Source organism: Lampris incognitus, chromosome 7, assembly GCF_029633865.1.
Source record: "Lampris incognitus isolate fLamInc1 chromosome 7, fLamInc1.hap2, whole genome shotgun sequence".
Lineage (NCBI taxonomy): Eukaryota > Metazoa > Chordata > Actinopteri > Lampriformes > Lampridae > Lampris > Lampris incognitus.
In genome coordinates this window covers 14,235,864-14,251,884 of record NC_079217.1, presented here as the reverse complement: position 1 = coordinate 14,251,884, position 16,021 = coordinate 14,235,864, and the positions used below count along the sequence as shown (strand labels likewise).

Genomic DNA, 16,021 nt, shown 5'->3' with positions numbered 1-16,021 from the left:
CGTCTTGGGAGAGAGATCCCTCCTTTGTTGCTCTCCCTGAGGTTTCTTCCTATTTTTTCTCCCTGTTAAAGGTTTTTTTTTATTTTTTAGGGAGTTGTTCCTTATCCGATGAGAGGATCTAAGGACAGGGCGTTGTGTTGCTGTAAAGCCCCTTCAGGCAAATTTGTAATTTGTGATATTGGGCTATACAAATAAAATTGACTTGACTCTTTTATGACAGACTTTTGTATTTTGTAATACCCCATTCCTTTCTGGTCTTCCTCCCACCTTTTCTGCCATATCGCCATTCCTTTCCTCTTAATCACTGCTTTTCCTTCTCCTTTTCCAAGTGGAACTGATACTGTTACGTCATTAAAAGACGTCACTACCTACCTTTGGCATTTGACTATGTTGAGGAAGTGACCGTGTCGAGGAAGTAAAACACTGTGCCCTGTCTTTTTTTTATCCCTGGGAAAGACCTACGGCGAGGAAATCTATTAAAACGAGCAAACACAAACGTGCTGACGATTTGAACTTTAAGGCCCTAGAAAGTTTCTATACACTTGGACAGAGATCCCAACGCTTGCAATGCAGATGACTAATCGGTAGGTGGCGCCCAAACAAGTTTTAGTAGCGCCGAAGAAGACGAACGTCATTTCTGTAAACAATGTGTGGTGCGAGTTCTACGCCGGGTTCTTTTGGCTGTTTTTAAAGTCCACTTTTGTCGTTAAATGTCACTTACTGAAGAGGCATGGTGAGTCTAGAATAATTAAATTACTCCTGTTTTATTGAAATTGTAATACAATTTCGGCTATATCTTATTTCAGCCATATCTTCGTTAGCTTAGCGTTTGCATATAGTTACCTAGGTATTACTTGGTTAAACACATGTGGTGGCTTTTCTTTAAATTGACGAGGTGCTAATGGGGATCTTTATCTTCTTCTCTGTTACGTAGACGTCGCGTTGTGATTCACCCCGTCCTCCTCCACACGAGGCAAGACCTCGTGTTGAAGGTCCACGGAAAAGTAAGGACTGCCGAGGAGATTGTAAAGATGACTCTACTGACACGAAGCAGACGCATAACGTGAATTCTGCTATGGGTCGCGTCTTAAAGCAGGTCGGATCCACCAGCTCCGTCTTTATCGGACCCGCGTTTTGCCCCAAAGTCACAGTCGCGGAGTCGCGCATCGAGGAGACGTTAAATGAGTTCTACAAAGAGCTCGAGGAGATCGACTCAGTGGACGGTACTCCTGGGAGCCCGCGAGGCGTTTCAGCCGCCGTTACGCCGCGCGGATCTCTCGAGACAAACACGGTGAAACAAACTTGCAACGCAGCCGTGGAGGAAAGGAGTCGCACGACTGGGTCGTCAGACAAACATGTTTACAAGATCAGCGCCGAACACCCGTCTCGACCGCACTGGTATCGAAATGAGCCATACCGTCCTAGACGACCGACGGCTCCCGCCCTGCATCACTGGGTTCACGCGCCGCCATTCAAAAGGCCGCCTGAGCCAAGGTTTTACACGCCCCCCTACTGCGCCCCGCCACCCCCGTTTCCCTGCGCGCACCCTGGTCCACCCAGGTTTGCCCCGCGTGTCAATCACAACGGGGGTTATTCTGACCCAACACAACGCCATGAAGAAAACGTGGACTTGCCACCAAGCCCCATGATTCCTCCCCCCTTTGAAAGAAGCAGCTTTTCTCATGGATTTAAAGGACATTCTCACAGGGAGGAGTGGGACTGTAACCACGGCAACGAGTCAAATAATGTAAATGTTGACTGGTCTCAGCTCGGCCGCGATTGTGATTGGCGTCAAAGACAGGATCTGTGTCAGAACGATGGTCAGCAGCAGCGATCTAGTGAGGAGTATGTCTGCGGTCCCTCCTTGGCCCTCATCTTGATGAGAGGATTGCCAGGGTCTGGAAAATCAACACTGGCAAGGTAAGTACCTTCATATTTTTTCAGATTAAAAACATTGTCACGAAAAAGTTTGTTACTTTGAATCTTCCTCCGGCTGCTCCCGTTAGGCCAGGGGTGTCACACTCCAGGCCTCGAGGGCCGCAGTGTCTGCAGGTATTTGTTGCAACCGTGCACTACACCACCTGATTTAACTGATTAGCTCACCTGCTGGATCAAGGAGGGAAAGGAACTAGTTTAATCAGGTGGTGTAGTGCATGGTTGCAACAAATACCTGCAGACACTGCGGCCCTCGAGGCCTGGAGTTTGACACCCCTGCGTTAGGCCCTCACAGCAGATCATCCGTTTCCATCTCCTCCTGTCCTCTGTGTCTTCCTCTGTCACGCCAACCACCTGCATGTCCTCTCTCATCACATGCATAAAGCTCTTTGGCCTTCCTCTTTTCCTCTCGCCTGCCAGCTCCGGCTCCAGCTTCAGCATCCCTGTCCCAATAAACCCATCATCTGTCCTCCAAACACATACAACACCTAAGTAATTACTTAATGCAGCTTACCTCTTGCACATTTTGATGAATGGACGAAAATCCTAAAACCAGAGAAAAAATGTAATGTTAAGCTAGTTGTAACGTAAGCTAACTATTTGCTGGCACTCAAGGTTTAACAGTTAACCTTGCTAACTTGGAAAAAACCCGCATTCACTTAATCAAGAACAAAGGCTAAAAGTTGTATGATTAACAACTGATTATTAAAATTGACACATTTGTCATAATGACTTTCTTACCAGTGATGTATTGAGAAAATCCTGTTGTTTCTGTAGGTAATTCCATCCCAAAAATGTTGGCACACAAAAGCGCCTCTTTTCGTATTATCTGCTGCGCATCATTTATTTTGACCACGCATGCGTACCTGTGCACCAGTTATGTGGACCTCTGTGTAAAGGTTTGCATGATTAAACTGTGATGCATTCAGGCAGTTGTGATAGCCTAGTTTGGTTAACATATTTGTTTCAGAACCTATTAAGTATGATTGGTCTTGGATGGGCTAGGCCCACCTGATTTTCTCTGTGCCCACCCACACTGTGATGTCTGCCTACGCCACAGGTACTCGCATAGTTGAAATGAAATTTGTCCTCCACAATTAACCCTTCCTATACACTAGGAGCAGTGGGCGGGGACCAACTCCAGTTCCAAATACCGTTAGCTATTAGCGTAAGTCTATAACATTTTACAACCTGAACCCAAGAATCAGAGATACAAAACAAGCTTATTGCTGTTATAACAATACTGTTAATGATGTAGTTGTAAGAGTAGGCTTAACAGTGTAATTCTCTGACATATTTCTGACAATGAACGAACTGTAGTAAATTGAACAAGGTAGGGCAATTATAATAATAGCAGCACACAATTCAGCAGCACACACTTATATAGAATAAAATTAACTGCAATAGAACAAGGTAGGTGGCACAATTAGCGCAGTTATAATAACATCAGCACAGCACACATTTTAATAAATGAACAGTTTCTTTCCAAACAGTCAAATAAAAATAGATAAATTAAAAGCTACTCATTTGTAATTTGGGATGGCGAAGGCATCCGCTGCTTATCCAAGCTGTCGTGCAATGTTAACTCCTGTATGGCTCACATCTACTACTTTGGTTTCCAGTACAGCAGAGTTCCCACTCCTGAGTTATAAAGTGACAGGTGACAGCTATGTATGCCTCCAGACTCACCGAGGTCCAAATGTCCATTGTGAAACTTAAGGCAGTTGAATTTTCAACGAGAGTTAAAATTTGGTCTTGCACATTGCTCTACTTCAGAGACAAGGGCGTGTGAAATACAGTGTTTGGGTAGAGTGTAGTCAAGCTGCATCTTCTTTATTAATTTTCTGACGCTTTCGCCTTCGACTATGTTAATGGGTCTCATATCCAATACCAATGAACTCTACTATGGAATCTGTTATGTCTCTGTTTCTTTTCTCTGTTATTGTTTTTTGGAACTGTAGGGTCTGTTGTGTAGTTTTGGGTGTGGTTGGTTGAGCATGTTGATGGCTGCAATGCCTGGGACCTATGGACGAAGCTTTTTATGCCAATAATTGTCTTAGCCCCAGATGTTCCCACATTACTCTGTATGTTTTATTTGAACTACTCACATCAGTTGCAACTATTTTCCAAGCAAAGTAAGTGCACGTTTTTATCAAGTGTAACGGTACTCAGTACCATTACACTTGGTAAAAGCTGTCTCCTACACCATTTCTGCAGTAGTTGCCCAGCCGTCCGGCAACTCTTCACTACCATCAAAGCACTTGCTAATCTGTCAGACATTCAGGTACTAGCCCTGACTGAAACCTGGATATGTCCAGAAAACACTGCCACACCGGCCGCACTCTCTGTTGACTCTGCTTTCTCACACACGACCCATTCTGTTGGGCGTGGAGGTGGTATGGGTATCCTCATTTCCAAAGACTGGAAATTCACTAAGCTTCCTCTGCTAAGCAACAACTCCATCCAGCTATCAATTTTCCAAGCCACTTATCCTAATCAGGGTCGCGGGATAAGCAACAACTCCTCCTTTGAATACCATACAATCATGGTTACTGCTCCTATTTATGGTTGCCATATACCGCCCACCAGGGTGTCAACTGGGGAACTTTGTCGTCATGTTACCCTCAGCCATTCCTGATGATGACACACCACTGATTGTCATGGAAGACATGAATATCCATACTGACAAAACCCAAGCGACTGACTTCCTGTTTCTTCTGTCCTCTTTTGACCTCAAACAGGTCCCCACCCCTCCCACACACAAAGTGGGCAATACTCTTGATCTGATTTTGACTTGGAACTGCTCCACAGCAAATCTGACTGTCACCCCCTACATCTGTCAGACCACTCCTTACTGGAACATCCTCATGTTCCTCCATAAATGGTCTCCATCTGCTGAAATATCTGGTCCCTTACACTGACCCAGCTTTCCAATGAGGTTTTGGCTTCCATGCCTCCTCATAATGAATTCTCTTCGATCCCTGTCAGTGAGGCTACAGACACAATGTTCCTCACTAGTCTCCTCTCTTAACAATTTCTGCCCTCCAGGATCCAAACCTGCTTGTAACATCCCCCCTAGTCCATGGCTCACTGAGGTCATCAGAGAGCAAAGGGCGGAGCTCAGAGCAGTAGAGAGAAAATGGCATAAAACCAGAGAGTCCACTGACCTCAGTGACTATCAGTGTCTCCTAGCATAATTCTCCTCCAGCTTAAGAACAGCTAAGACCATTTACAATCAGAACGTCTGTGGCGCCACTGATGGTCAAAAAATGTTTTTTAGCTTTTAACTCACTCCTCAATCTGCCTCCTCCTCCGACCTCCACTCTGCTCATTCCAGACATGTTCACCTCATACTTTACTGATAAGGTTTCTGCCATCAGTAACCAGTTCTCTGAGCCTGACCAACTCTGTCTGCTGCTGCCAGCAAACAGTGCTTCACTCACCTCATTCTCCCCTCTAACTGAGGAGGAAGTCTCCAAGCTTCTGCTGGACTCTTGTCCCACTAACTGTCCACTGGACCCGAAACCATCCAAACTCCTACAGACCATTTCCCCTGCACTTAACCCTGCAGTCACACACATCATCAACTCCTTGCTTACAACGGGTGTGTTCTCCACTGCATTTAAGCAAGCTCGGGTCACCGTGCTGCTCAAAAAACCTACACTCAACCCAGCCCAGGTTGAACACTACAGATTGGTTTCACTCTTACCCTTCTTATCAAAAATACTTGAGCACACGGTCTTTAACCAAGTCACTGAATTCCTTTCTGAGAACAATCTGTATAATCCAAATCAGTCTGGCTTTAAGTAGGGTCACTCTACCAAGACTGCACTCCTGTCAGTAATAGAATCACTGCATTTGGCTAGAGCTGCTGGCCAGTCCTCACCTTTATTGCTGCTACATCTGCCACCTGCCTTTGAGACGGTTAGCCACCAAATCTTTCTCTCCACACTTACTGAGCTTGGTATCTCAGGATCGGTCCTCCGCTGGTTCATGTCCTACCTCACAGGGAGATCTTTTAGAGTAGGCCTAGTCAACTAGGCCAAATCCGGCCCGAGGATTATTTTTTTCCGGCCCTTTGGTCAATTTTTATTAGAACACTAAAAATTATAATGCATTTTCCCGCGAAGAAAAATCTGTTTTTGGGCAAGAATGCGCTCCCATTCAATCTCCTCCAATGGGAGACTCCTTTGTCCTGCCCCTAACTGCTCCCGACACTCCTTATGTGCACACCACCAGCTGCCAACCTATTGAGTATGCTGCGCTAACCTGTTTGCTGCTGCTAACTAGCAAACAAAATAACCTCAAAATGTTGCTGTCCACATTGAAAAAGAGGAAGGTTGACAATGAAAATCGCCAGTTTAATAACGAATGGATAAATGTATATAGGGCAGTAATTTCATGCATAATGACTGCCCTATTTTGTATGTTACATAAACACATTGTTAATAAACTTTTGATACACAGTATTAGGGGTGTTTAGTGTTGTTTTTCATGTTCACATTAAGTGCTAAGATCCAAAAATTACTCTGAAAAAAGTTTGGCCCCCTTACCATTTACATTTGAATAAGTTGGCCCTCATAAGAAAGTAGTTGACAATATACATCTCCTCACTTGGTACAATCATACCATTGTTATGCTGATGATACCCAGCTCTTCCTATCATTCCTATCAGATGACCTCACAGTCTCGGCACAGATATCGTCATGCCTTGCTGCTAACTCTGCATGGATGAAAGAATGCCACCTTCAGCTTAACCTATCTAACACTGGGCTCCTTGTCATCCCAGCCAATCCATCCTTACAACAACAGATCAATATCCAGCTCGGATCAACCCAACTCATGCCCACAATTTCTGCCCAAAACCTGGGTGTCACGATTGATGACCAACTAATCATTAAGGTTCACGTGGCCTCAATTGCTCAGTCGTGCCTATTTGCCCTGTACAACATCAGGAAATATAGACCCTACCTGCCTGAGCATTCAGCACAACTCCTGGTACAAGCTCTTGTAATATCACTCATTGACTACTGCAGCTCTTTACTGGCAGGTCTCTCAGAATGCACTTTCAAACCTCCGTAAATGATCCAGAACACGGCGGCGCATCTGGTCTTCAACCAACCCAAAACAGCACATGTCACTGCACTGTTCATATCGCTCCACTGGCTCCCAGTAGCTGCCCACATCAAATTCAAAACCCTGATCCTTGCTTACAAAATAGATTCAGATTCATACAACTTTATTTATCCCAGAAGGGCAGTTCAGTTCCACAATCTACGCAGACCATACACAAAATCACAGACAAACGGCAATCAGCAGTATGTCAGAGACAATAGACAGATCAGTACATGGGCAAAGATACACAATGGCACCCTTGTGTGGCCATGCATACAGACTCACGAGGACCAGGTGAAGGATAAAACTTCACTTAAGTTGAAAGAATAAATAAATAAATGAAGCATCCTAAAATGCATTGCACGTTACATTCCACCACTACATTCAGTGAACGTATAGGCCCACAAGCCATGTGAAAAACAGACAAGGTATAAACCAACTATTGTGGTTTAAAACAAAATAAAGCATTCATTTAAAATTACTACTCTCGACATTAAACAGCCTGATAGCAGAAGGAATGGAGGACTTAGAATAGCGATTTGTTTTCCTAGGGTGCACTTTATAGTGCTGGCCTGAGGGCATTACAGTGAATTCACTGGACAGGATATGGTCAGATTGGCTACTAATTCCTTTTCTTTCTAGGCCACACATTTCTCCCAGAGGGAGCACAAGTCTCTGCTGGGCTCCGCTTATCTTGGAGCAGACTTTAACGATACTGTTTAGGCTATTCCTGCCCTTCACAGACAGCTTTGGGTTTATCACTGTTTCTCCTAAAATCAGTGACAAGTTCCTTAGTTTTTGATACATTGTCAAGAAAGTTATCATCACACCAATCAACAAAGGCAGGTAGGGCACAACTGTGATCTGACTCCAAGCCCTGAAGAAGAGACAAAAGTGCGATGCCGTCTCTATACAAAATAAAAAGCAGGGGTGAAAGAACGCAATCCTGGGGTGAGCCTGTGTTTGAGACCAGGACATTGGACATAACACCATTAACTAAAACCTGCTGGATTCTGTCTATTAAAAAGTTTAAAAGCAACGTTAAAAGCTGATCAGGTAAATTAAAATAACAAGCAAGCCGCTCGATCAAAATGTGAGGTTGCATCTTGTTAAAAGCCGAAGAGAAGCCAGCAAATAAAAGTCTCACACGAGAAATGGGTTTCTCCCTGTGCTTATGTACTCAGTCGAGGATAAAGAGTTTTGCATCCTCCACACCCTTGCCAACATGATAAGCAAACTGCAAGGGGTCTAGTTTGCCATCAAATAGGGAGACAACCTCATCTTATAAAATTTTCTCAAAAGTTTTTCATTGCAAGTGATGTAAGTGCAACAGGTCTGAACTCATTTAGTTCTCTGGAATTTTTTGATTTTGGAATAGGGATTATTCTGTCAATCTGGAAGTTTTCCAGATTGACAGTAACTGGCAATAATCGGCACACATCTGAAAGAGTTTAGTAAAGACCTCACTGAGCTGGTCAGTACAGTAGTGCAGAGTGCACCTGCAGATGGCATTGGGGCCAGCAGCCTTCCTTATGTTAATTTTCTTAAATAAGGCTGTGACACGTTCTTGAGATATCACAATATTATTCTGCGGTACAAGGGACTCCCTCAACCTGGAAACATTACGAGTAAAATCAGACCTTTCAAAGCGAGAGAAAAAAGAATTAAAATTGTTTGACAGATCAGCATCCTCCACTCCATTAACACTGATAGGTTGCTTGGTCTCACTTGCATATTAGTTAATGGAGGCCATTGATTTGATCCCTTGCCAGGCTGCTCTAAGGTCACTGCTATACTGCATTTCTATTTTTTCCTATACTTCATTTTGGCCTTAGCTATTTCATTCCTCACTTCTTTAGAGACAGCCTTTTTCTCGACAGGATCGCCAGTGTAAAAGATCCTTTTCTTTTTGTTAATAACGGATTTAAGCTCTGTAGTTATCCAAGGTTTGTTATTTGGGTAAGTAACAACCTTTTTAGTTGGGATAACTGAGTCAGCGCAGAATGTGATGTAAGACCAGATAGTGTCAGAAAGTTCATCAATATCGTCACAAGCATCATAAAAACATTGCCAGTCAGTGCAATCAAAACATGCCTGAAGAGAGGAGACACTGTCCTCTGACCAAGTCTTTACTTTTTTCTCCCCACACTCAAGACACCTGAAGGAGGGTTTGTACATGGGCATAAGATACACACTGTTATGGTACGATGCACCAAAGGAAGACATAGGCAAGGACTTGTAAGCGCCACACACTGAACCATAACACAGGTCTATCATAGTGTTCTTTTGTGTGGTGGCACAAGTCACATACTGTTTGTATGTCCTCAGAGTCTTGTTTAAAATATAGTGGTTAAAATTTCCAAGGATAAATTTGGGGGCATCCGGGCTGATTGAATCGAGCCTGTGTATTACGTCGGCAAACAGTTGTGCAGCGGCAGATGCATTAGCTTACGGATGAATGTACACTATTGTCAAGAACAGCTGTTGAAATTCACGAGGCAAGTAGGTAGTAAGGGCGGAGTGAGATTGACAACAGTTCAATGTCAGGGGAACATACTATCTTCTCCCGAACCACAACGGCGTTACAGTACCTCTGGTTGACGAAAAAACACACTCCCCCTCCTCAACTCTTCCCGGTAATCTCCTGTGACCGGTCCAGCCGGAATGGGCTACCAAACCCACTTATCCTCAGGTCCTCATCCCGGTCCATTTCGCTGAGCCATGTTTCAGTAAAGGCTATGTCCGATCAGACTTCAACCTAGTTTTTTGGCACGCACTTGTGTTGTTGTCTCCTGACTAGATCCTTGCTTGTGTTGTGTTAACTCTCAGATGCACCCTGATTCACTTTTTGACACCCACGCCGGAAGGCGGACCTGGGTACAGCAGTAAAACGGCAGTGCAATGGCGGTGCTGCGACTCCGGATGCACGCCGGGTCCTTCTCGCAGATTTCCCTAGCTACGGCATCCACTGGGAGGGCCTCTGCTCCTCACGGGATAACCCCCCCCCCCTTTGGATAAAAGCATCTGCTAAATGAAATTGTAACATTGTAATCACCCAGTGTCTGTTCTAGCTCCTCTCTGAACTGCACACAACAGTCTTCCTTCTTCAACTTCCACCATTTGATCCTTGGTTCTGCCTTCACTCTCTTCCTCTTCTTGATCTTCAAAATCATCCTACAGACCACCATCTGATGCTGCCTAGCTATCTTCTTCACTCTTATACGTCATCCTGTCTTCCTCCTTCTTCTTGAAATATGTATTCACCACAGCCATTTCTATCCTTTTCACAAAATTCACCACCATCTGGCCTCATTCCTCTCCTTGACACCATCACCTCCTCATCACCTCTGTTCCCTTCACCAACATGCCCATTGAAGTCCGCTCCAATCACTACTCTCTCCTTGGGTACCCTCTCCACCACTTCAGCCAACTCACTCCAGAATTCTTTCTCTTCCATCTCACACCCAACTTGAGGGGCATATGCGCTGACAACATTCATCATCACACCTTCAATTTCCAGCTTCATACTCATCACTCTGTCAGACACTGTCTTTGCCCCCAACACACTCATGACATACTCTTCTTTAAGGATTACCCCTACCCCATTTCTCCTCCAATATACACCATGGTAGAAGATTTTGAACCCACCTCTGATGCTGCTGGCCTTACTCCCCTTCCACCTGGTCTCTTGCACACACAGTATATCTACTTTCCTTCTCTCCATCTTATCAGCCAGCTGTTTCCCTTAACCAGTCATAGTGCCAACGTTCAAAGTTCCAACTCTGACCTCCACACTCCTACCCTTCCTCCTCTCCTGCTGCCTCTGGACATGCCTTCCCCCTCTCCTTCACCTAACAGTAGCACATTTTCCACCAGCACCTTGTTGGCTAACAGTCCTGGTGGTGGTCTTCGGTAACCCGGGTCTCAACCAATCTGATATGGAAATCTGATTTATGATCCACATATTTGATTTGGAAAATATGCGGATAATAAATCAGTTTCGGGGGTCCGCGGTGGCGTAGCGGTCTAAGCGTCGGCTTGGTGTCGATGCAGTTGCCCACTGGGGACTGGGGTTCGCGCCCCGGTCTCGTCAGATCCGACTATGGCCGGACTCGATGAAGCAGCAATCATTGGCAACGCTGTCTTCGGGAGGGGGGCGGAGTCGGATTGTGTTCGTCATGTGAATGCGTCTCTGTGTGTGTCGGAAAAACAGTGGTTCGGCTTGGATTCGCCTTGTCACGAAAGTGGGGAGGCGCTTTCCTTCGAGACTGCCGGCCGGAGAGATGCAGTTGGCGAACGCATGCAATACGAGGGTGGGTGTTTGAATTAAAAATAGGGATCAATTGGCCACTAAATTGGGAGAAAAAAGGGGAAAATCAGAAATAAATTTATAAAAAAAAAATAATAAATAAATAAAAAATAAATCAGTTTCAATATGGTATGCTTTTTCAAATGTCAAACCATATCTGTGGTAGTCTACCTATTTTTTTCATGCAAACAAGACCTCATTAGTATCCCTTTTTTTTCCAAACACAAATTCAAAAGGGCTTTATTGGCATGGGACACATACATATAGTACATTGCCAAAGCAAGTGTGAAATAAAACAAAAAATATACATACAATAACTAAGAGATATAATCTTTTTTCTTTCTCACAGGAAGTTGCTTTCCACTGGCCAGAATGGATTAATACTAAGCACAGATGACTACTTTACCCATGTTGATGGATACTTCTACGACCCAAGCTTGCTTAGCGAGGCTCATAATTGGAACCAAAGCCGAGGTATTGTTTCCTCTCTATATTTCCATGCATAAACTTAGTTGCTGTAGGTAGGAATTCTTTTTTATTTTAAAATGCGTTGTCGTGAGTTAATTAATTTCCTTATCAGTCATTAACGATATTCTTAGTCAAATTAGCGGCACTATACAAGTTTCAAATAAACCATTAACACAAATTGAACCTTTCATATTCTTGCACCATTCACTGTGTTTACATGCACAGTTAAGTTGAGCTACAGTTATAGCTCGATTAGGCCATGTAATTGGACTACTGTCGTTGTCCCAGTATACAAGAACCGGGGAGAATCAATTTATTGATGGAAGTATGTCTGACCCCGGTATGGTAGGTGGTGATATGCCCCCTTTCAGCTGGTTGCTATTGGACCTTCTTCTGGTGGACCTATTGCATCACATACCAAACAATCAATCAATCAACAAGTGACAAACAAGTTTGCAAGCCATGAACTTGAGGATATTCAACTCCTTTAGCTGACACAACATAAAGTTTGTCTCCTCGTCTGTCCAGAAATGTGTGGTTCTCGCTCTAGCACTCACCATGTTGATACTGTTGATACTACGTTGTTCGACTTCTGGGTGAAAGACTGACGTGGGAACTATGGATCGTGCGCATAAGGCCTAGGCCAGTTCAGGGCCGATTGAAGCGTATACATGCCAGAGTAAATCGATCCCCTGCCGCATTATCTAGGTGTGTTAGTCCGACTTCGAGAAATTCAATTTAGTACAATTTCAGTCGGACTAACACATTTACATGTATTTTAAAAGTTCAGTTTTAGTCGGACTAACACAATAAATCGACTTTTTCTAACATGTAAACATAGTGATTGTATAGGTGGGATTTTCTTCCTTCTTTTCTTCAAATAACATGAGGTGCTTTTGAACAATCACCACTTGCCAAAGGCACTTAATAGCATTCATTATTATGAATGGTTGTAATTAGATGACTACCAAGCAAAGGAACAATGAAAAAAGAAGAAACATTCTCACTGATTTGAATTAAGGGATCAAAAAGGAAAATGAGTTTTATCTTTTTAAGTATTGATTTTTCGTGTTGTGCAGGAACTTGGATCAGCCTTTTTTCACGCATGTCTATCCTATTTCAGCTAAAGAGGCTATGCATAAAGGGCAATCTCCAGTAATTATTGACAATACAAACATCGAAGCTTGGGAAATGAAGCCATATGTCCAAATGGTGGGTATTGCTGATACACCTCAGAGAGTCTTTAACTGCTATATTAGCTCCAGTGATTCTGAACCACTTGCATAGGGCCTAAGGAAAGTTTGAAACATTTATGCAGGGCATGGAGACAGGATACAACATCTACTTTCATGAACCCGAGACCAGTTGGAAATTCAACCCCTTTGAGTTGGAGAAGTATGTTTTTGTTTTTGTTTTTTAAGCCATGATTTTTGCAATTTAAATTTAACATGCCATGACAGTGTACACCCTCAGAAACCAGTCTCTCAGAACATCACATTGTAACACTAACCCTTAAATGTGCCCTTCAGGAAGAACAAGCACGGTGTGCCTCAGGGGAAACTGGCCCAGATGATGAGTCGGTTCTCTTATCCAATATCTGTGGACATTGTCATGGGTTCGCAAGAGCCTCATCACGTGACCATGAGACATCAGCCAAAGCATCGGCATCAGCACAGTCATAATCAGGGAGATTTCAACCAGTGTTTCTAGAAGTGTTAACCATGTAGATGTTGTTTAACAATATCTGCTTGATTTCATTATAAATGAAATTCAATGGATAGGTGGATGAAAGTGTACATTTATGTAAAAGAAACATAATTTTTTTTATGCTGTTTGATTATAATTTTTTTTACAACCTGCATCTTTGAGAATCTTGCAAAAAAAAAAAATTGGCATTCTTTTTTATTTTATTGACTGACAGTTTTTCTGCACCTAATTAACTAAATTATTTTCTGAAGTATTCTTGTTCAACAACTTGTGTCTTCTGCACAATATAAAGAAAAAACAAAACGAAGCAAAACCGATAGTTTAGGGTTTGGGTTGGGTAACCCTTACTTGCAGTTACCCTATATCAGCAGAAGGACTGTATCATTTTGCTTTTGTAAAAAGAAAATTTACAGTTTGGCTTTACTGTTTGATGACATCAAGATTATACTTGATATAAAGGAAACATAAAATATGTGGTTTCTACTTAAAACCTATGAGGGGCACCATAACACAACTTTATCCCACAGCTTCCACAAGGAGTCCTTCGAAATGTTTCCCTTCCACATTCAGCCGTGGATTTGCAGATGCTATTTCAAGCTGTTTAGTGAGCAAGCTCTCGGCTCATCTGATTTATTGTGTGATCCGCCATTTGTTTAAATGCTGCCAGTGTGTAAAAACTTCATATTCTCCCAGTTTGGTCAAAGTTGTGCATTGGTCTTTTCCACTGGGTATGTTAACATCCGTCCGGGCGGTGTGGCGGTCTATTCCGTTGCCTACCAACACAGGGATCGCCGGGTCGAATCCCTGTGTTTACATCCGGCTTGGTAGGGTGTCCCTACAGACACAATTGGCCGTGTCTGCGGATGGGAAGCCAGATGTGGGTATGTGTCCTGGTCACTGCACTAGCGCCTCCTCTGGGCGGCATGGTGGCGCAGTGGTTAGTACGGTCGCCTCACAGCAAGAAGGTACTGGGTTCGAGCCCCGGGGTAATCCAACCTTGGGGGGATCGTCCCGGGTCATCCTCTGTGTGGAGTTTGCATGTTCTCCTCGTGTCTACGTGGGTTTCCTCCGGGAGCTCCGGTTTCCTCCCACAGTCCAAAGACATGTAGGTCAGGTGAATCAGCCGTACTAAATTGCCCCTAGGTATGAATATGTGTGGGTGTGTGTGTGTGTATGTCGGCCCTGTGTGATGGCCTGTCCAGGGTGTCTCCCCACTTACCGCCCAATGACTGCTGGGATAGGCTTTGGCATCCCCGCAACCCTGAGAGCAGGATAAGCGGTTCGGATAATGGATGGATGGATATTAACATCCACACAACCAATAACTCCCGTGAACATCCCCAACAACGTGGCTGTGTGTTTCTCAATCAGAATCATATTTATTGCCAAGCAGTTCAAGAACATACAAGGAATGATTTTTTTTACTTTTCATTTTGTCAACCAGTAGATATGCAACAGAGCTGAAGTCCTGAAGAAATATTAGCAATAATAAGTTAGAATAAAACAGTAAACATACACAGTACTCTGCCTTAGTAAACACAGTTAGGTCTCATGATACCACAGACCAAAACTTTATTAGCCCACAACAAAACACTGGACCAAACGGATAGATACCACCTACTTAATAAAAAGCTCTGCTATAGAGCAACAACAACCTTAACGTCTTGCTCAGAGGAGCCATGGCTGGTCACATTCATTATTGTATACCACAGGAAACTGCGTTGTGTGCCGGTATATTCCCCCGGTGTTCATTAAACCAGCAAGAAACGCTGCTGTTTTGTTGGCTTTGACTGACAAAGTCCATCTTTCAGCACCGCCATGTCTTGTTGATTTGTTTGAGAACTTTGGATTACTTGTTTCCTGACCTCATACTGGTTTTACTGACCGAATTGTGTCTTGGTTTGGGCTGCAGGAAGATACAATGCAGCATGCTCGCTTGTTCAGGGATACTACCGAGTAAAAAATGGAGCCGTTTGCATTGTGTGGTCAGTTTGCTGATGTGAATATAATAACTGTCCATATGATTAATAGTGTGTTCTGATAAGAAACCACAGCTTATTGCAAGCTCTTGTAATTTTCCACCTTTGGGTTTTTGATGAGAGTGAAATTCAAAACAGCACACACACACACACACACAAACATATTTGTATGAAAATAAACCCTGATCCTTGATTTCATACTTGAGGTAAATACTATGAATATGATTTGATTACTGTCAATGGAACATATTTGTATAATTATTTTAAATTAAAGTAAATGAGTAAGATTTTCTGCTTGTGTGTTTCAGTCCAGGGTGCACCGACTTGTTGGAGAGCTTTTTGATCCACTATGACGTACTTTGTTAAAATATGCCTTCATTGACGCTGAACCTCATCTCCACTTAATAACAGAGAAATGTGAGACATCATTCTAGATGGAATTCAGTAAAACCAAATTGAAACCTGACTATATCTTAATGTTGATCTATGAATGTCCCATAGTTCAAAG

General features: G+C 43.4%; 1 protein-coding gene across 1 annotated transcript; it reads left to right on the top strand.

Annotated features, from left to right (window-relative positions):
- Nucleotides 1-472: 472 nt before the first annotated feature.
- Nucleotides 473-15,790, top strand: n4bp2l2 (NEDD4 binding protein 2-like 2). Its single transcript, XM_056283810.1, has 6 exons — nt 473-733; nt 935-1,920; nt 11,709-11,833; nt 12,951-13,039; nt 13,146-13,222; nt 13,357-15,790. The coding sequence occupies exons 1-6, from the start codon at nt 731-733 to the stop codon at nt 13,535-13,537; spliced, it is 1,461 nt and encodes a 486-aa protein (XP_056139785.1). The 5' UTR covers nt 473-730; the 3' UTR covers nt 13,538-15,790.
- Nucleotides 15,791-16,021: the final 231 nt, after the last annotated feature.

Bases quoted from the DNA above. Each gene is read 5' to 3' on its own strand.
- n4bp2l2 (XM_056283810.1), top strand. The intron at 11,834-12,950 runs GTATTGTTTCCT...ATCCTATTTCAG, and splicing joins TAATTGGAACCAAAGCCGAG to CTAAAGAGGCTATGCATAAA. The intron at 13,223-13,356 runs GTATGTTTTTGT...TGTGCCCTTCAG, and splicing joins AACCCCTTTGAGTTGGAGAA to GAAGAACAAGCACGGTGTGC.